A 21,046-nucleotide genomic window follows, 5' to 3' on the forward strand; every position below is an offset into this window, starting at 1 on the left:
CACCTTCTCGAGGGCAATTAGGGATGGGCAATAAATGCTGGCCTCGCCAGCGACGCCCACATCCCGTGAACTAATAAAAAAAAAAATTCTCGTTGTCAATTCTCCAATATGTTTTATCTGGTTGATCTTGATTTTGTGGCATTTGTGAGAAACTCATTATATTTCCATTAGTTTCTTGTTAACTTTATCGGTATCTTGGTGCTGTTGTTGAGGCTAGCGTTCTGAAAGTGAAACTTCAATTACATTTAAATGTGACGCTCAGGCAATCCAAACGCTGCACTTTGTGTAAGGTATTACTGAATGCAAAAGTGACCAGTAGCTAGGCAGGCGTTTGTAGGTGGTGCTATAATCTTTGGTTCAGGTGACATCTATAAGCATGTTGGTTTGTGACACCGTTTGACCTTCGAGGTTGTGTTATTGTCCTCCCAGCTAAATTTATATCTGAATAGAACTTGTACCGGCAATCTGTTTTAAGATTTTTTTTTAGTTTAGTATGTTTATATATGATTACTTTCCTCAGTGAAATAGTGTGAAGTGTGTCACGTACCCTCAGCGGCTGCATGGTGACTGTATTGCATTAGAAACATAGAAATATAGAAAATAGGAGCAGGAGTAGGCCATTCGGCCCTTCGAACCTGCTCCGCCATTCAATATGATCATGGCTGATCCTCTATCTCAGTACCATATTCCTGCTCTCTCCCCATATCCCTTGATGCCTTTTGTGTCTAGAAATCTATCTATCTCCTTCTTAAATATATTCAGTGACTTGGCCTCCACAGCCTTCTGTGGTAGAGAATTCCACAGGTTCACCACCCTCTGAGTGAAGAAATTTCTCCTTATCTCAGTCCTAAATGTCCTACCCCGTATCCTGAGACTGTGACCCCTCGTTCTGGATCCCCAGCCAGGGAAAACATCCTCCCTGCATCCAGTCTGTCTAGCCCTGTCAGAATTTTATACGTTTCAATGAGATCCCCTCTCATTCTTCTAAACTCTAGTGAATACAGTCCTGCCATCCCAGGAATCAGTCTGGTGAACCTTCGCTGCACTCCCTTTATGGCAAGTATATCCTTTCTTAGGTAAGGACACCAAAACTGCACACAATACTCCAGGTGTGGTCTGACCAAGGACCTGTATAACTGCAGTAAGACATCCTTGCTCCTGTACTCAAATCCTCTTGCAATGAAGGCCAACATACCATTTGCCTTCCTAACTGCTTGCTGCACCTGCATGTTTGCTTTAAGTGACTGGTGTGCAAGGACACCCAGGTCCCTTTGTACATCAACATTTCGCAATCTGTCACCATTTAAATAATACTCTGCCTTTTTGTTTTTCCTTCTGAAGTGGATAACTTCACATTTATCCACGTTATACTGCATCTGCCATGTATTTGCCCACTCACTCAACTAGTCTAAATCGCCTTGAAACCTCTTTGCATCCTCCTCACAACTCACAATCTCACCTAGTTTTATGTCGTCCAATCGGAAGCTAGGGTCCTAAATCTGAACAAAGGAAACTACGAAGGTATGAGGAGTGAGTTGGCTATGATAGATTGGGAAGCTTCATTAAAAGGCATGACGGTGGATAGGCAATGGCTAACATTTAAGGAACGAATGCATGAATTGCAACAATTATACATTCCTTTCTGGCACAAAAACTCAAAAGGGAAAACGGCCCAACCATGGCTAACAAAAGAAATTAGGGATAGTATTCGATCCAAAGAGGAATCATATAAAGTTGCCAGAAAAAGTAGCAAGCCTGAGGATTGGGAGCAGTTTAGAATTCAGCAAAAAAGGCCCAAGAGAGGGGAAAAATAGAGTATGAGAGTAAACTTGCAAGGAACATAGAAGTGGACTGTTAAAGGTTCTACTAGTATGTAAAAAGAAAAAGATTAGTGAAGACAAATGTAGGTCCTTTACAGTCAGAAATGGGAGAATTTATAATGGGGAACAAGGAAATGGCAGAGCAATTAAACAAATACTTTGGTTCTGTCTTCACGGAAGAGGACACAAATAACTTCCCAGAAATGCTAGGGAACCAAGGGTCCAGTGAGAAGGAGGAATTAAAGGAAATTAGAATTAGTAAAAAAAAATAGTGCTTGACAAATTAGTGGGACTGAAAGATCATTGATGATATCTTATATGAAAGGAAATAATTATACTTATTCAACCATGGCACCATGTCTTATGTTTCTCCTGCTTATACAGGCAGTTACTTATGAGGGGGCTGAAATGTAATTTACTGAAACATAACTTGCATCTCAGTTTGCTAGCTATTAACAGCTATTCGTAATTGATTATATTTATTACAGTTTGGCTGAAGTGATTGGTTTATCAAATTGTTCTATAGTTTGGAGCAGCTGAAATTTATAAAATGAAGTTGATATAATCTTGTTGTGATTTGAGTTTTATTTGATGCATAAAAAGAAAAAAACTGGAAACCTGAAACAAAAACAGAAAATTCTGGAAATGCACAGCAGGTCAGTCAGCATCAGGAAAGAGAAAAAACAAGTTAGTGTCTCAGGTTACACTCGAACGTTATCCAGTCTTTTTTTCTTTATTGGTAATGTCACACTTGCTGTGTATTTCTAACATTTTCTGTTTCTATTCGACATAATGTTTAAATGTGTTGGTACATTGTGAATAAATGTCCTGGTGTGTGCAGTTCTGTCTTTATAAAATACTGTATGATTTTTTAATTTTTAGGTGTTAAAAGGAGATATTCGCCCAGCCATAGAGACGCACGAGATGTTATACCAAGTTACGAAGAAACACAACTTCTTGCCAGAGGTAGCAGGGCTTTCCAAGTACTTTAATTGTTTGACTTTATTTTTATTCTTTATTAAGACTTTACTTCCAGTGAAGCTGTTCATTAATAGATAAAGTCTAGAGTATTTGACTGTTCTTTCCGTGGCTTTATATGACATGTTTGCAGATATCCCGCCCCTCTTCAGGTGGCTTATTTTGTTCCCTTCAACAGTGATTCTTTTACCAACTTGGTATTTCAATCTTCTGCTGGTCTCTTTCTCACACGTTGCTGAATGTAGATTTTAAAAATCTTATGCCACTATTCGGACAAGGGATTTCTCCCTCTATCCTAACCAACCAATACCATCAAAAGCAAAATGGTCGTTCATCTCACTATTTAATGGATTTTGCTGTATGAAATGCAGCTGCTGCATTTGCCTAGTTAACAGTGAGTGCACTTCAAAGTAATTTATTCTAGGTGAAATGCTTTGAGATGTTCCTGAAAGATTTCCTTTTTATTTGTCTCACACTCCTGGGCAGGATACAATGAAGCACTTGTTTGATAGGTGATTCCTGTCTCATCTCTACCCTCCAATCTCTATCTTCACAACATTTTTGTCTTTCTGTAGTTCATCAATATTACTTTGTTAGTGGTCTTCTGAACATTCGTCTCTTGTTTTTCTAAGCTCTAATTTTTAAAAATTAATTTTCTGGAAATGGGCATTGCTGACGAGGCCAGTATTTATTGCTCATCCTCAGTTGCCCTGAGATGTTGGTAGTGGGCCGCCTTCTTAAAGCGCTGCTGCGTTGTTGTTTGTACAACTGGAGTCATGTTATAGGCCAGATCGGGTAAGTACCGCAGGTTTCCTTCCCTAAAGAACATTGGTGAACCGGTTGGGTTTTTACGACAAACTGATCGCTTCATGGCCATGTCTAATGGTACCTAGTGTTTGGTTTTTTTTAATTTCTAAATTCAAATTTTCAAACTGCCATGGTAAGATTTGAACTCACAATCTCTGGATTACTAGTCCTGTAATATAACAACAGCAACTTGCATTTACACTGCGCCTTTAACGTAGCCAAATGTCCCATGGTGCTTCACAGGAGCGTTATCAAACAAAATTTGATACCACGAGCCACATAAGGACATATTAGAAGAGATGACCATATGCTTGGTCAAAGAGGTAGGTTTTAAGGAGCGTCTTAAAGGTGGAGAGAAAGGCGGAGAGGTTTAGGGAGGGAATTCCAGAGCTTAGGCAGCTGAAGGCACGGCTGCCAGTGGTGGAGCGATTAAAATCGGAGATGCGCAGGAGGCCAGAATTGGAGGAGCACAGAGATCTCGGAGGGTTGTAGGGCTGGAGGAGGTTACAGAGATAGGGAGGGTCGAGGCCATAGAGAAATTTGAAAACAAGGATGAGAATTTTAAAATCGAATTTTATAACCGCTACACTACCGTATCCTTTGTGCTCTTGCTCTCCTCAAATCCCCAAATAATTGCAGTCTCTTACTGTAACTAATTTTTTCTTCCTTCAGCCTTTCCTTTCGCCTACAATCTTCAGATTTTTAAAACCCAAGCTTGGTGTCACTTTATCATTACTTCCTGATTTGCTTTGTGGTCACATATACACTTTTCAATTTTGATATTGCCTTGCACTATGAGCCTTAGCCTGTCACAAAGTCCCTCAATTTAAGAGAAATGTTTTGGTGTTTGTAAAGAAGAATGTTGGAGGAAAAGCTCGTACGAATTAACTTTCCAAGGCTAATGTTGCGGTAAAGCAGTTTTATAAATCCAAGTTTAACCGTGCCAAGTTAATTTACAAAATGTTCAATGGTTGCTTCTCTACTAAATTAATCATTACTGAATAAACAAACTGCAAAGAATTAGTGCATCAAGTGCTGTGGCTAGTATTTAATGCCTAAAATTGCAGATGTGTTCTACTTTAATATGAAAAAATCTGCATTGTTCTGTAAAATCAGAATTACCTAATTGAAATTTTTATTCTTTTTTTCAGGCTTTCACCACTGATTTTAGGGTTCACTGGGCTCAGCATCCCCTCAGACCTGAATTTGCTGAAAGTACCTACTTCCTATATAAGGTAAATTTCTGCTTTTATTTGATGGAATTTTATGATATAAAATACAAGTGTTTTTGTTTTAATTGATTGGTGCAAGAATTCTGGCAAAACAGAGTGTGTCACTGGCCCAGTAGCTGATGTGAATTTTTTTAATATTGATTTGATTCAACTGTAAATGATAGTTATTGTTGCAAACAGGCTACAGGTGACAAATATTACTTGGAGGTGGGAAAGACCATCATTGAGAACCTGAATAAGTTCGCTCGTGTACCATGTGGCTTTGCAGCAATGAAAGATGTTCGTATAGGAAGCCATGAAGACAGGTCAGACCTTTTACCATTTCCTATTGGTAGTTTATGCAGAAAATAGTTATTTTGCCAGAGGAGGAAAGCCTAGTGTGATCCACAGAAATTTATGAATAATGGTAATTGAAGTTGTGGAATACTTTCAATCTGAAGTAGTCTCTTTCCCCACTCCAATCTCGGTTATTTTTTAACAATGTTTTTTCTTTGTCTGTGGACAACAACCATTTTGTCTCTCCAGGGGCATCCGACAGCTACTCAGCTGACGGCAGCTATGAGATCTGTCAGTGAGCAGCTCCTTAGGTAGTTACACTGAACATTATTTCTCAGGCTGGACACCAATCAGATGGTGTCTGAGATGGAGAAATTCAGTTCCTTCCAAGGAAGCCACAAAATCAATGTAAAGTAAATCAATGTACAGTTAATCATTTGAAATCTTGATCAACCCTTTTTATGTTAGATTGTTTTCAGATCACTGTACCTCCCTATGGATGTGCTCATGAAGGGGCATGTTGGCCTTGGAAGTGGTACAGCTCAAGCGAAGTCTATGCAACCTATCCATATAATTTAACCCTTTAAGCCCTGGTGGTATTCTGATAAATCTGCGCTGTACCCCTTCCAATATATCTTTCCTGAGGTTCCATGCCCAAAATTGAACTCGGTACTCCAGATGGGGCCTGATCAAGGCTATGTACAACTGAAGCATCACTTCTGAATTCCAACCTCCTTGAGATAAAGGCCTTTTTGATTACTTTTTATACCTGTGCACTAGGTTTTAGTGATTTGTGTACATAGAAATCTAAATCCCTTTGTTCCTCCACAGTGTCTAGTTTCTCACCATTAAGAAAATATTCCAATTTGTCTTTCTCAGATCCAAAGTAGATGGCCTCACAATTCCCCGCATTTAACCCCATCTGCTGTAGTTTTACCCACTCACTTAGTCTGTATGTCCCTTTATAACTTCCTCCTCCCATCCACACAACATACTGTGTCTCCTAACTTAGTGTCATCTGCAAATTTAGATATACAACTCTGTATTCCTTCATCCAAGTCATTGATATATATGGTGAAAAGCTGAGGCCCCAGTACAGATTCCCTACTCTCTCTCTCCTATCTCTCAATCAATAACCGATCCATGTCACAATGTTACTTCCAATTCAATGTGCTGTCATTTTTGCTAATAATCTCTTGTGCAGAACCTTATCAAATGCCTTCTGGAAGTTCTCCCAGCCCCTTTGTTTACTTTCCTAGTAGTGATAACAATAACCTACAGAAGGGAAGCAGTTTAAAAATGGTTAATAAGGTGCATAAATTTTGTTCTTGAAATCAGACATTTTCTTGGGACCTTATACGTCCACCTGAGAGGACTGAAAGACAACGCCTCCAAACAGCTCCCTCAGTTTTAAAGCCATTTCCTGATGGCTCGTGAGGAGCATAAACACCGGCATAGACCAGTTGGGCTGAATGGCCTGTTTCTGTGCTGTAAATTCTTTGATTCTGGACTTGGTTGGAAATTTGTACCAGTGTCAATGTATTGGTATTTCTAAAGATGTGTTGTGGTGTAGTTCATTTTAGAAACTTCATTTTTTTTTCTGTGCACGTGTCAAACTCTAAACTTCAGCCTACAACCATTATGGTAGTAACAAAATACTACTGTGTAAGCCTAGTTTTTGGTTGTTTTCTGACCTTCTTAACCCTAGATTATTTTGGCTGCTGTATCTTCGCTTGCTTTCATCAGTATGTCTTTCTTGTCTTGAGATTTAGTCAAGCTAAAGTTGGTAATCTAACTGGGTAAATGAATAGCAAATCCTGTTGAGTAATTAATATTAAGTATTCTTATGCCTCCATAACATTCCACTTTCAGTCTTCGAAAGTGTTAGAATATCATGAGATCTCATTTTTAAAGTTTGAAATATGAAATGGATTTATTAAACAAGTGAGTAATCTAAACAGTAATGTAATGGTTACTTACAGAGGAATGTCATTTATCTACCTACCTGAATAGATAAAATAACAAAAGATTGTGACTCTTAAGAACAAATGTGTTAATTTATAACTTACTATTAAATACATACAGTTTCTCTCTTATCCTTCAGGAATATCAACATCGGTTATTTCAAACTGTCTCCTTGCTGTTTTACTGAGATTTTCATGCTGTCTTTGCGAGTCTACAACTGCTAACTACTCCGATTCAAATCAAATTGTCTCTTTTATATCTGGGGAAAAGGTTACCAAGATACCCTGGATTTTGAATACCTGACCTCTCAAATTCAAATAGGAACCATAAGTCAATTACGAATTGAATCAATCATGAACCCTATATATATATTTCAGAATTGTGTCTCACATTCCCTCACGTGCCTGTTACTAGAGAAATCTCAGCAATAAATGTTTGCCTGTGGCTTTAGCTGGCTGCTAAACTCACTTTGCCCAATGACCAAGTTTTAAAGTGACAGCTACCAAAACAACATTAGAGAAAAATAGGTCACTTTTGTTACACCTAGTCGTTCATGACCATTTGCAGAGGTGTCAGCTGTACAATAGATTTAGAGTTTATTTTTAATTGTTCCTCTTTTTACACAGGATGGATTCTTTTTTCTTGGCTGAAATGTTTAAATATCTGTATCTTCTCTTTGCGGAGAAAGAAGATGTTCTCTTTGATGTTGAGGATTATATCTTCACCACTGAGGCCCATCTATTGCCACTTTGGCTTTCTACAAACTTCACCAATAATAGGAAAAATGAGGTAGGTGGAAACACTCCAGTGCATGAAGTACAGAGGTGCATATGAGCTAAAGGTAATAATGGGTGTGATAATACAGAAATATTTACTGTTTTATTTTTTGCAATTTTGGGTGGAATATGTTCCAAGTGAGCAAATTCAATTAGTGGTTAAAATCTATATATCAAATTGTTTTTGCTTTTTTTTAGCACTCCTTACCATTTGTACTTTACTCAGTGATTTTCAATGAAATGTACAGCTTGGTCTATGTAGGCCGATTCTAATCCAAACACAGTTCACTCCCCTTCCTGCTACAACACAGTGTATTATATTTTGACCTCTTTATACTGCATGTGGTTTATCAGCACCCAAATTAATATAAAAAGCCACTCATTTTGAGTAATTCTGAATAGAAATCCACTAACATTTCTTTTATGTAGAAGAAAATATCACATATGTTAATACCAACATATAGTGTCAAATAGGAAACTTACTGCATTTTTGTGCTGAGACTGTCACATGATTTCTGATGAAAAATCGTATTCAAGAAGCTTAATGTATCTTTTATCTTTGGATGCTGGTTGACCTGCATTTACAATATCCTGTGGTTTTTAAAAAATCCTGTAACTAATGGCCTTGATTGCTTAGACATTTTAAAACTTTTTATTCTGGTGAAAGAATCTGCATGACTTATTCACATTAAGCTAATGTGTTTTTATCCCCAAGTTGTGCAGCTGCTTCTGTTAATGTTATGACATTTTTGTATTTATTTTTAATTTAATGGTGCATGAACAAAATACAAAAGGAGGGAAACCTACAATGCAAAGACAATACCATTGCTGTCAGAGTTGATACTATATGATTGTACAAATGAATGCCCCCTTTATACTATAAGGTTACATTCAATAACAAGACCCAGAGCTCTTGCAGTTCCTTTGGAGCAAAGTTGCATTCCCTGTGTCTCACCAAAATTGCTACTGGCAGCAAAGCTATAACAGCTACAATGCTGGCTACATCGGGCATTTTGTCAGTGAACAAACTGACTGCTCAGCCCACCATTTAGTGCTTTTAACATTGTTTGCCTATATAGATCTTCCCCAGACATCGGAGAAGGACTGGCCAGATCCACAAAGGTATGGACGTGACTTTGCGCTGGCTGCATGTGTGCAAGATCCATTGATGTGTAGAAAGGAAGCCACATTTGTGATTGTGAGGTTTTGAAAGACCTCCATCCAAAACCTCTGGCTGGGAATGGAAGCAAGTGCTAAGCACTTCTACAAAGATCCCTAGAAATGGCTTTTTGGACTCGAAAGCACAAGTATGACTGACCCAGCACCTCGGAGGGAATTATGTACTGTACTGCAGGTACCGTCAGCCTTTTGGCCCTGTCTCTGCTGTAAAGTGTCTGCGTCCTTCCAAAGATTCTCAACACAAGTCACTTGAAGGCATGACATCACTTGAAATAAACAAGCTTCTCGACCAAACAAAATCATGTCCTTCTAGATACCCACTGACAAGTTCTAGCTTATACTCAGAATTGTCCTCCACATCAGATGACACACAAAACTTGCGTTAATCCCGGGAATATGACTTGGACCACCCATTCTCAGGAACTAGAGGGTGGCTCTGAGGCCAACTTTCACTAAACCTCACCCAATACAAACTTTAAAAATTCCTCCTTCCCCTGAAAGCTGAGTATGGTGGAACTGTGGGCAAAAGGGCTTGCTGTAGTGCACACCTTGGTCCTGCCCTTCTCAATGGAGATTTCAGAGGCCATTAAAGCCATGACCAGCCTTGCCATTCCCCCACACCAAACCATATTCTGCCACGGCCTCTGACAGTGAGGGAAAAGGACCCACAACTATCGCAACATGAAGGTAAGTCCTTTAGCGTTGCCCCCCCACAAACAAACACACGACACACCAAATATGGACATTCGCTAATCTGAAGTGAAGCACGGGTCTTGCCTGAAGGTAGGAAAGCAGGAAGAGCAATGGGTCCCCTTCCTCTGGTTCTGTCCCTTGCATATCTCCAGCTTCATACAGCCAAAGGCTCACTACTGAACAGACAGATTCCAAACCCCACCATTCATTGATCTATTTTTTTTTCTCCTAGACTGCAGGTTACATAGATTTGGACGACAACAACTTTGACTGGTCTTGCCCTAATACACAGGTTTTGTTTTCAAATGATCCCTCTTATGCTAGCAGCATTCGTGAACCCTTTAAGAACGTGGTGGACAAAACTTGCCCAAAGGCCAACATCCGACAGTAAGAACTGCTTCTATTAATGAACCCTCAGATTGTGTATGCAAAATTTGATCAAAGCAAATTTTCCAATTGGACCCATTTTTCAATAAAATGCATTACTATGACCTAAATGAACATTAAACACTTCACCAGTGAATATCATTATTATTATGTTGAGGTGTTTGTGTTTACAAATGGCCTGTTGTAAAGACTAAGGTCATTTAGTATGAGATGGATTTTGATTTTGTAAATGTGGTGCTTGCCAAGTTGGTTTTATTTTTAGCAGACTGCTACAACTGAAACATTTCCAATAATACAGAAAACAACTTGGCTTAGTATACTGACTAAATTACACTAGGGCCCTGTGTTTCAGTATAGAGAGTGAATTTATATTAAACAGATTATTTTGCTTTTAATGAAATGATGGGTTGATAATGTAGCACGGTGGTGCAATCAACATCATTTCTGATGTTTTTATCATTTTTTAAAATCTTGGGATGAATTTGTTTTTATTTGTGCAAATCCATTCAAGTTGAAGCTGATTAAGTATTTTATAAATGGATTAACTCATTGTCTTTGCTACAGTAGTTTTCTGTAGGGCATATACAGTACAGAATGGCTCATTATTTTATGTAGTCTTTTTTTCACATTATTTTGCTGATGGGAATTGAATTCCTTTGTTTTTTTTTTGCAGGGATGTAGGTTCTGGTGGCCCTGGGATCAGGTCACATTTGAGGGCCAGGGACTTTATGGCTAACAATCCTGAACACCTTGAGTTACTGAAGAAAATGGGAGTCAGCCTAATTCATCTCAAGGATGGCAGAGTCCAGTTGGTTCAGCATGCAAACCAGGTGAAGCTGCTGCTACTACCTGTAGCCCATAAAGTACTTAGTGGATATATGCCGCTTAAAATATTAATCCAATGGGAAATGATAGAACGAATGAAAGCAGGTAGAAAATAATTTGTTTGTAAAGTGGAATTAGTAGTAGAAACAGAATACATGAAATTCCGTGAGGGATGTTGCAAGTAATGATGAATTAAACTATCATTTATAGGTAAATGTCACTTCCATATGATCAATGAATGAAGTGGAAATAAAAACAGATCACCTAACTTGTTTTTTAATGAATTACTGAAAGCAAAATGTGTGCAAAAATATGTAAAAACAGTTTTAAATGGAATTTAATGGTAGAAAATAGGGATCCCTTTTGTGTTCTGCAGTCTGAGAGAAAATATGAAGTATACAAAGCAAATTCATAGGCTGATCTCTACCAGTGTATCATAAGTATTCTCTCTTTTTTAAATAAAAAGGGCCAGGCCAGAGAAGCAGAATGGCAAATGAGAAATGTGCACAAACTTACATTCACCCGAATGCAGAGGAAAAATATATATTTTTTAAGCTAGTAATTAAGCACTGCATGTATGGCAGCATCTTCAAGAGATGAAAGTGGAAGTGAGAATGACAAATTGTTGCTGCCTTTTGTGTCCAGGGACGAGGGAATCCAGTAATGGATGAACAACATAATGCTTTTCATCTCCCCCAGGCTGCCAGTGCGCATGATGCTGAGGATGGCCTACGCTTTATGCAGGAGATGATTGAATTGTCCAGTCAGCAACAGAAGGAACAGCTGCCACCCCGGGCTGTCCAAATCATCACCCACCCATTCCTTGGTAGAGTGGTACTTACAGCTGGACCAGCACAGTTTGGAACGGAACTTTCTAAAACTCCCAGTGGGGTATGGAATTACTAAAACTAATCAATGTTTGAATATTAATACATTATACTAATTTGCCGTTTCTTAAAAAAAATGCACTTAGTGTAACAGATTTTACATAGTGTGTAAGATAGCATACTTAAGTTGATTTATCTAAGAGATCAATATATTCAAGATCTTTTCAGTATTATTTGATAGTAATGTTATAAATGCATGTGACATTGATGCATTTCCATATGCTGCTTTGTGGCAAAAATATAATTATTTAAAAAAGGATATTTTGCCCTTAAAGACTATTTTTAAAGAGAGGAAATAACACTATTAAGGGCTGTTCTGCAGTAGTAACACAATTGAAGTGGAAAAGTTCAGTGTGTTTCAAGATAAGACTGTTGCTCTTCTGTGGGGGTATTAAGACACTTTGCTGGGTCAGAGTCGATGAAGCTTTAGTGTTCAGCAGCTTATTACTGAAGTCGATGCTGGGTGTCGAGAAGTGCAAAAGTGAGGACAAGAGGAATCACCAGAAAATATAAAATACGGTATTTGTCATGGTGGGAAATGTGGCCATAGACCTATTTGCTAGCACTCTGTGACACGGCATCAGCTAACCCCTATAGGGACACTTGACCTTCCTGTTCTGGCCTCTTGTGCATCCCCGATTTTAATCGCGCCACCATTGGCGGCCGTACCTTCAGTTGCCCAGGCCCTAAGCTCTGGAATTCCCTCCCTAAACCTCTCTGCCTCTCTCTCCTCCTTTTAAGATGCTCCTTAAAACCTACAGCTTTGACCAAGCTTTTAGTCACCTGTCCTAATACCTCCTTATGTGGCTTGGTGTCAAATTTTGTTTGATAACGTTCCTGTGAAGCGCCTTGGGACATTTTACTACGTTAAAGGCGCTATATAAATGCAAGTTATTGTTGCCCATAATTGGCACTAAATCAGTCGTCTCACTTGTAGATCCCATAGGATGGCTGATGTTGGGAGAAATGTCACATTGGTGTGGTTAGGAATGACCTTCTGAAATTGAGGCTAAAATGCATTACTGGGCAGAGTAGTGGGAGCTTTATTCTGCGTCTAAGTGTGCTGTACCCCAACTTTTTGTCTTTGTGGACTGGATAGGTGTGTGCCACGCAGCCTCAGAGGCTATGTAAAGGTTTAAGTCCATGTTTCTGTTAATTTGCACGTACCTCATTTTTGATACCAACAGATCTAGATGTTCTGATTTCGGATTTATCCACCAGTGAGACAACAGTGGTACAACCAACCCTTTCCAAATCTCCAAGCCCACAAAATTGAAGGCATCCTGGAAAGAGGACGTTTCCTTGGATACTAATTGATATCTTAATAGTGCAGAATTTATATTAAACTAAAATGTGGGCTTGCATTACAAAGACCTTTAAATTCAGAATGATACTATACTACTGTCATTTGATCAGTGCAAAACCAACAGAATACAGTTTTTTAGGTTTTCTGTTTTAACATAGAGGACTCATAATTAAACATTTAGCTATACTGTTACTAACTGATGCTGAGCATTTAGTGCCTGTCTGTGTATAAGGTTGAATCTGTACAAAGGAAATGGCTGCAGGTGGCACTTGTTGAACGGAAAGTTCATAGATTTTACTTTGAGTAGGCTTAAATGTTTTAACACTTGTGCAGGCAAGTTAAGAAAGTCTGCCTGTAATTTCGGCCAGGGTTCTCCTGATCACCACCATGACCTCAGTGGAAGATCGGCAGAAAGCCTGGAGAAACGACGTGGTGTTTCCGCCGTTCTTCCGCTGAAGTTACGGCAGCAGATCGGGAGAACTCCCATGGAAATTCTACATCCCAGTGTTTATTTCAGTCATGTCTCTGCACCCATTCCAGGTCCTGATTTGATTTTCCACTTTCAGTAATGGTGCGATGAATTCTCCACACCCACCATTGATCATCACTTACAGATCAATAAATGGGAGCTCTGGTTGCACTAGACAGATTAACAGGACCTTGTAGGTTTCTTCTCCCTTCTTCCTGCCATAGTAAGCTGTGCGCACAGCTCTCGAGCTGAGAACGGACAAAGGCTATCCATGGGACCTTGTCGAAATCAAACTTACGTTTACCGTATTTGAATTGGAAGCCAGTCAGATTATTGCTGAACTTCCTAATCACAGCCTTTTCTTCAAATGTATTCTAATACATTTAGACAGACTGGGACTTTTTTCCCTGGAGAGTAGGAGGTTAAGGGGTGATCTTATAGAAGTCTATAAAATAATATGGGGCATAGATAAGGTCGATAGTCAAAATCTTTTCCCAAAGGTAGGGGAGTCTATAACGAGGGGGCATAGATTTAAGGTGAGAGGGGAGAGATACAAAAGGGTCCAGAGGGGCAATTTTTTCACTCAAAGGGTGGTGAGTGTCTGGAACGAGCTGCCAGAGGCAGTAGTAGAGGCGGGTACAATTTTGTCTTTTAAAAAGCATTTGGACAGTTACATGGGTGAGATGGGTATAGAGGGATATGGGCCAAGTGCAGGCAATTGGGACTAGCTTAGTGGTATAAACTGGGCGACATGGACATGTTGGGCCGAAGGGCCTGTTTCCATGTTGTAACTTCTATGATTCTATAAGGTCATAAGAGATAGGAGCAGGAGTAGGCCATTTGGCCCCTCAAGCCTGCTCCACCATTCAATGAGATCATGGCTGATCTGATTTTTACCTCAACTCCACTTCCCCGCCCTTTTCCCCATATCCTTTGATTCCCTTGCTGATCAAAAATTTGTCTAACTCAGCCTTCAGTATTCAATGACTCAGCCTCCACAGCTTTTTGGGGTAAAGAATTCCAAAGATTCCCGACCCTCTGGGAGAAGAAATTCCTCCTCATTTCCATCTTAAATGAGCGACCCCTTATTCTGAGACTATGCCCCCTAGTTTTAGATTCCCCCATGAGGGGTAACATGCTCTCAGCATCTACCCTATCGAGTCCCCTCAGAATCTTGTATGTTTCAATAAGATCTCCTCTCATTCTTCTAAACTCCAATGAGTATAGACCCATCCTGTTCAATCTTTCCTCATAAGACAATCCTTCCATACCCGCAATCAAAAAAAAAAGTGACATTGAACGTGAAGTTCTATCATTTCCACAGCCCGAGCGGGGCCAGCTTACCCGACAGCCCTTACCTGTTAGCTTTATTATGCAGAAAAATGAAATCTTTAGTAGGCCCAGAAGATTTTGCACTTCCAAGTGTATGCTGCTGCTGTTTTAATTGATTGTGCATTTCTCCTTTGCATTTCAAAATTCTCTCTAGGTACGGGGTTTTGTCGCTAAGTGTGAACCCTACAATGGCTGTTCAGGTGTAACAAATCCTGAATCGATAAAGGGAAAAATTGCCCTTATGCAACGAGGCCATTGCATGTTTGCAGAGAAGGCACGGAATGCACAGAAAGCTGGGGCGATAGGTGGCATTGTCATTGGTAAGAGGTGCAATTCTTATTTTCATTTTGATAATATAAAACCTTATTTATTGATTTATATTCAGTTGTGGGAAAAAATGAACATTCCCACCAGCTTGTTACAGAAGTAGAAATCATTTCAGATTCTCAGATTGTTATAGATACTGTATAGCTCAAGTTGATGGGATGAAAATCTCCTCTGCTGGCTTGAAGGATCCTATGTGAAATGAATGTGGGTAATATTAATTCAGTTACTAGTGGGCCTGGGCCCACTGCACAGAATGCCCCTAATTTGGCACTGACTGATAGTCTCATTCAGAAATACCACAGAAAAGTCTAGTATGTTCTCTTTTGAAGTTTGGGCCTGAGACACATTGTTGGGGCAGAGTAGAGAGAGCTTTAATCTGCCTTTAACTATGTCCAGGGCGTGCTTGATGATCATCCTGGATGCCTGAAATGGAAAATGTTCCTTTCCTGCAAAACTAACATCCTTCACCTTAGTGGCCGCAAATTTCACAAAAAAAAAAGTGACATTGAACATGAAGTTCTATCATCTCCACAGCCCGAGAGGGACCAGCTTACCCGACAGCCCTCACCTGTTAGCTTTATTATGGAGAAATCTTTAGTAGGCCCAGAAGATTTTGCACTTCCAGATGTATGCTGCTGCTGTTTTAACTGAATTTGCGATTGGGCAGATGACAATGAAGGAAGCAGCAGTGACACTGCTCCGCTCTTCCAGATGGCTGGTGATGGAAGGAACACTGATGATGTCACAATCCCAATGCTTTTCCTCTTCAATAAAGAAGGAAATATTATACTCGATGCCATGCAGGAATACCAGGAAGTGGAAGTGCTGCTGTCGGATAAAGCTAAGGATAGAAGTAAGTTTAAATCAACGGTAAATGATCTTTAATTTGTAAATTGCCCAAATGATTTGTCATGATATTTATCATTCTTTAAATGTAGGTAGTAACCTAACTATTGCTGATATGCATGAGTTGGTAAATTTCACTATCTCTATACAAGATACAACAATATTTTTTCTTTTGGGAAACTTAGATTGTTGACCGGTTCTGTGAAATTCCAAGCTTCATGTGCCAGGCTTTTTTTCAAAAACGTTTTCACGTCACACACAGTGACACTGAAACAAACACTAGTATTACTGTAATAAACCCATTCAAATGTCAGGACTGGATTTATTACTGTATTAGTAACCCTATACTGCAAACATTAACAGTTAAAGCATTTCAAAAAAACACATTGCTGCTTTTAGTTAGCACTTTCTTCCTTTCTCTTCCATTCCCCCTTTGATTCCAGATCTCTCTCCCATTTTTGTTATTTTTTTTCTAATCTAATTTCTCTCATACCTCCTTTGTGTTTAAAAAAAACGGTGCTTACCTGCTCCTTTGTACTGGCTTTTAATCAGTTGTTTGCTTTATAGTTTTACTTTCTCGTCTCAGCCAGAATGCATGAAGTCAGAGCGATCCCTTTTGAATTTTGTGATGTTTTCCATTGATTTTAAAAGACATTGGTAAATTTCATGGGGTTCCCTTGACTTTATGGAGCTCCATTTTCTCATGGTAGCTCTGTGAGGTAGCCCTCGAGCAAGTCACTGCTCTGGATTGTGGCCCTTGACAAAAAGTTAGTGAGTGTGCATCGCTTATATGAATGAAAAAGACGACTTGATTTTGTGAACATCAAATTCAGTTTGCACTTTCATGAACCCTCACATACGCAAATTATATAAATAAAATAGATGAAATTCTTTCAAAACAGAAGCAAATAAGAGCACTGGTGAAGGGGGTTAACATATCCTTACATAAAGATATGCATAGGTTTCAGTGCCAGCATAGTGGGATGTTCCAGAGTATCGCTTCTGGATGCTGCACAGAACATCGCTACTTTTGGGACAAACACACACTTTTTGCCAACTAAGCTTATTATACTGATGAAACAGTGCTGGATCTGTGAGGCATTTTGCGGACCTGCTGGTTTCAGAATTTAAAAAGTCCTGATGAACGTGTGCGGAATATATGAACTGGGCAGTATAAATAAACTGGCAAATGAACACGTACATGTTCAGATTTGACCCATGGCCTGGAGTTGCCATACATAGTGTGTGTATAATGTGTATGTGTCTATGTAGAATAATGATTAATTTGTTTTTGTTTGTAACCAGTTTGTGTTACATTCTTTTTCTTTTTTTGCATCACATGGACAAAAATAACAGCTACAATTATTAAAGGTAAAAGAATTACAAACTACATTAGCAGTAAGTAGTTTTATTCAACATTCACCATTATTTATGTTCTCCAAATGCATCATCGGTAAAGTCATTCCACCTCTCCCCCACACCGGGCCATGCATGTCCTGCAGCAAAAAGGGTGGCTGGTTGGGCCTCTACCGATGTCATTTTGAACCAGTTACCAGAAAGTGTGCAGTAATAGCTTTCAGGCAATTATCCTTTCAGCTTTTCTTCCTCTTCCTTAGGGAGACATATTTGACCTCTGCTCAGTTGTTCCCCATAGCAACATAGCTGAGATTAGTAACTCAGTAGCATGAACAATTAATCTTGGAATTCAAATTCATACTGTTAGTAGTTTTCCTGAAAATATTGGGATTATCCTGGAGGACAAGGACAATCCAAGGCTCCTTTTTTCTGTGACGAGCCATCTCCACCCTCTCCTCCAATACTCAGTGTGACACGCTCATGGATTTCTTTGTCTCTAAGATTGAGACCATCCTTGCAGCTGTCTTTACTACCATCTTCCCCTCCCTCAGCTTCAGAAAATCCCAGTCTCCCACCCACCTTGCCTCCAACCCCACATCACTCTGCAGTTTCTGTCCCATATCCTCACCCCCTCACCATTGCCTTCTCCAAGCCCACCTCATATTCTTTTGATCCACTCCCCCCTGAACCTTACCATTTAATTACCTTTCCTGGCCCTTATTTTTGTCAACATTGTTAATGGCTTCCTTTGCTTCAGGCACAATCAGTCTCCCTTTTAAGGCCGCCATCATCATCCCCATTCCTCCTTTGTCCTTCTCAATGCTCCCCTGCCCACCCCCCCCCCACCAGCATTTGATGGTTGACGATGCTATCCTCTTCCATTGCCTGCTTTCTGTTGTCAAGCTTTTTGTGTGCTTCCTACCTGTCATAATGCAGCCAGTTTATCTCCAGCAATGGTTTCTCTTTTTGACCAAATAATCACTCCAGTGTCCCCCAAGGATCTATCGTTCGCCCACTCCTCTTAATCATCTACATACTGCCTCTTGTTAACATCATCTGCAGGCATGGGGTCAGCTTCCACTGTATACTGATAGCACCCAACTCTTATCTGTTCCAGCTCTTCCCTTGACCCCACGATCACTTCTGTGCTGTTGAAGTGCCAGACCAATACTGTCATGGATGAGTTAAAATTTCCTTCGACTGAAAACCAAGAAGACTAAAGCTATTATTTTGTGTCCCTGCCATAAACTGTGCTCTCGTACCTCTGATTCTGTCCCCCTTATTGGCCACTTCCACAGGCTGAAAATGGCCATACAAAACCTTGACATCTGTTCAGCCCAGTGCTGAATTTCAAAACCCACATCTATCCATCACCAAGATCACTTACATCCACCTCACCTGTCACCTCTAAACTTGATTTCTCTAATGTCCTTCTTGCCAACCTCCCATCCTCTGGTCAGGTCCCTAAATTCCAACTTTCAAAAACTCAGCCGCCCATACCCTGCCTCACATTAAGTTCTGCTTTCCACTCACTCCAATCCTTTCTGAGCTATACTGGCTCTGTGCCCCCAGTGCATTTAATTTTAAATCCTCATTGTCGTCTTCAGAAGCCTCACCTTCCCACCCCCACACACCACCCTCCCCCTACCCCGCCCCCAACACTGCAACCTTCTTCAGTCTCACCACCGCTCCTGCAGCCTTTAGTTCAGTCCTCCAACTCAGGCCTTTAGTGCTTGCCCCTTACCTTTGCACCACCATGGGTGGCAAAACCTTCCTACTGCTCATCCCTAAACCCCTCTGCTTCATTGTTTCTCTCTCTACCTTTAAAAGCCTTCTTGAAACTAATCTTTTCATCCAAGTCACCTATCCTAATTCTTCCACTGTGGCTCAGCCTCAGTTTCTTCTGTTTTATTTTCCCCGCTCTGTAAATTGCTTTGGGATGTTTTCTACATTAAGGGTGCCATATAAATGCAATTCATTGTTATGTCAGTGTTCTCCTTTCAATAAAATTGATTGAGGTTGCCATTGGCCCTTTGATGTGCTGTGACACTGCTGATTTCCCTCTTCAATGATGCTGTGTGAGACCTGTTTAACAATCAATCTCAGTCGCTCATTTCATGTAGGAAAGAGTTGATTAAACATTTTTCAAACTTGTATTCCTTTATCATACGTCATACTGTTAGCACCAGTTTTATTTCACATTATAAAAATTGTTGGCTATTATGTAGCCATTCCTATTAACTGAGTGCCATCATATAGTGCAGTATTATCACAATCATTAAAAAAATGCTTTGATTATCAATGTCAGTCTACCATATAGTTAAAAATTCAATTAAAAGAATATCATTTTCGTATTTTTAAAAGTTTTGAGAGTTTTTGTAGATGAAGTGCAGTAAAATATTTTCAATACAGAATTCACTATCAACCTAAAACTTGCTCCCCATTCATTCCCAACCCTATTTTCTTTCCAAATTAAGTTGGTATATGATCCTTCAAAATAAGACAAACCTGAATAAATCAGAAGGACATTTCATTGTTGCAAAGATTAAAGTTAGGGGAACTGTCAATCATCCCTTTAGTCAGACTGCAGTCATCTTAGAAACCACATCTCCCTTCATGTCGACTTAAGTCGCTGATTTTAAAATAATGACAGTTGCTGTATTACGTCTTAATGGACTCCTGGTTTTTTTTCTATCAGTTTGTAGAAGCGTGCTAGTGAGTACAGGTTTGAGGGGCAAAGTGGAGGACAGACGACAGGGCTGACATCTGTCAGTCTTAGCATTATTAGCCATTTAGGAAGAGAATAACTTAGTGTGCACTAGCAGTTTGCATTGGTTGTATATCTTTGTCCCTTTTTGTTTGGTATACAACATCAGTACTCCTTTAACTAAGGTTCTTCTTCCCTGTTCTCCTAACCACCACACAAAAATAAGTATAATGCTATTGGATTTTTCTAGGTTAGCTTGCTGACATGCTTATGTCTGGTAGTCAAAAAGAACTAGGAATACTCTCCAAGATGACAGTTTAAGTTAGCAGGCAACCAACCATGGGATGTACAATACATGTTCATTTCACCATTTTATCCAGGTACAGATATTAAGGTGGGTGCAGTCTCTAAGGTGATGGCAGACTGCATGGAGGAATCAAAGCTCAATGTGAACAGCGGCTGACATATGCTGTGGACTGGAGCTCTAGGAATATCTGGAACCTGAACAGAATTTCTTCAGATGTTGGATTGGACTGTCTCCTTGAATTATATAAAACTATGGTCACTGCACCTGCTTCCAACTGAATGACAAAAGCCTATTATTTAGGGATAGGAAGTGCTCACCTCCTAGTCTCAACAGAGTTTCCCACCTGTTTAATGTCTCACTAATTTACCATGGGTTTGTCTCATTGTCATCTAAACCGTAAGTTGTGTTGAGAATTCCCAATCCAACGCAAAGACCAGCTATTGATATGACATGAAATTAGTAAATTTAAGAGCTATTGGGAGACTTATGATATCTTGAAGAAATACCATCATGTTTATGATTATCAATATTCTGCAGTGTGATTAAGTTGAATCTTGTGGTTGATGTACAG

General features: G+C 39.6%; 1 protein-coding gene across 1 annotated transcript in view; it reads left to right on the forward strand.

Annotated features, from left to right (window-relative positions):
• edem3 (ER degradation enhancer, mannosidase alpha-like 3) overlaps positions 1-21,046 on the forward strand; it is a 66,549-nt gene that overhangs the window by 40,672 nt on the left and 4,831 nt on the right. Inside the window, exons 11-19 of the mRNA XM_067990511.1 lie at positions 2,703-2,786; positions 4,757-4,840; positions 5,018-5,142; positions 7,705-7,867; positions 9,959-10,113; positions 10,787-10,943; positions 11,638-11,829; positions 15,087-15,252; positions 15,927-16,112. Coding sequence (XP_067846612.1) covers positions 2,703-2,786; positions 4,757-4,840; positions 5,018-5,142; positions 7,705-7,867; positions 9,959-10,113; positions 10,787-10,943; positions 11,638-11,829; positions 15,087-15,252; positions 15,927-16,112 — 1,312 coding nt within the window. The remainder of the gene's footprint in view (positions 1-2,702; positions 2,787-4,756; positions 4,841-5,017; positions 5,143-7,704; positions 7,868-9,958; positions 10,114-10,786; positions 10,944-11,637; positions 11,830-15,086; positions 15,253-15,926; positions 16,113-21,046) is intronic.

Source organism: Heptranchias perlo, chromosome 9 (genome assembly GCF_035084215.1).
Source record: "Heptranchias perlo isolate sHepPer1 chromosome 9, sHepPer1.hap1, whole genome shotgun sequence".
In the NCBI taxonomy this organism is placed as follows: domain Eukaryota; kingdom Metazoa; phylum Chordata; class Chondrichthyes; order Hexanchiformes; family Hexanchidae; genus Heptranchias; species Heptranchias perlo.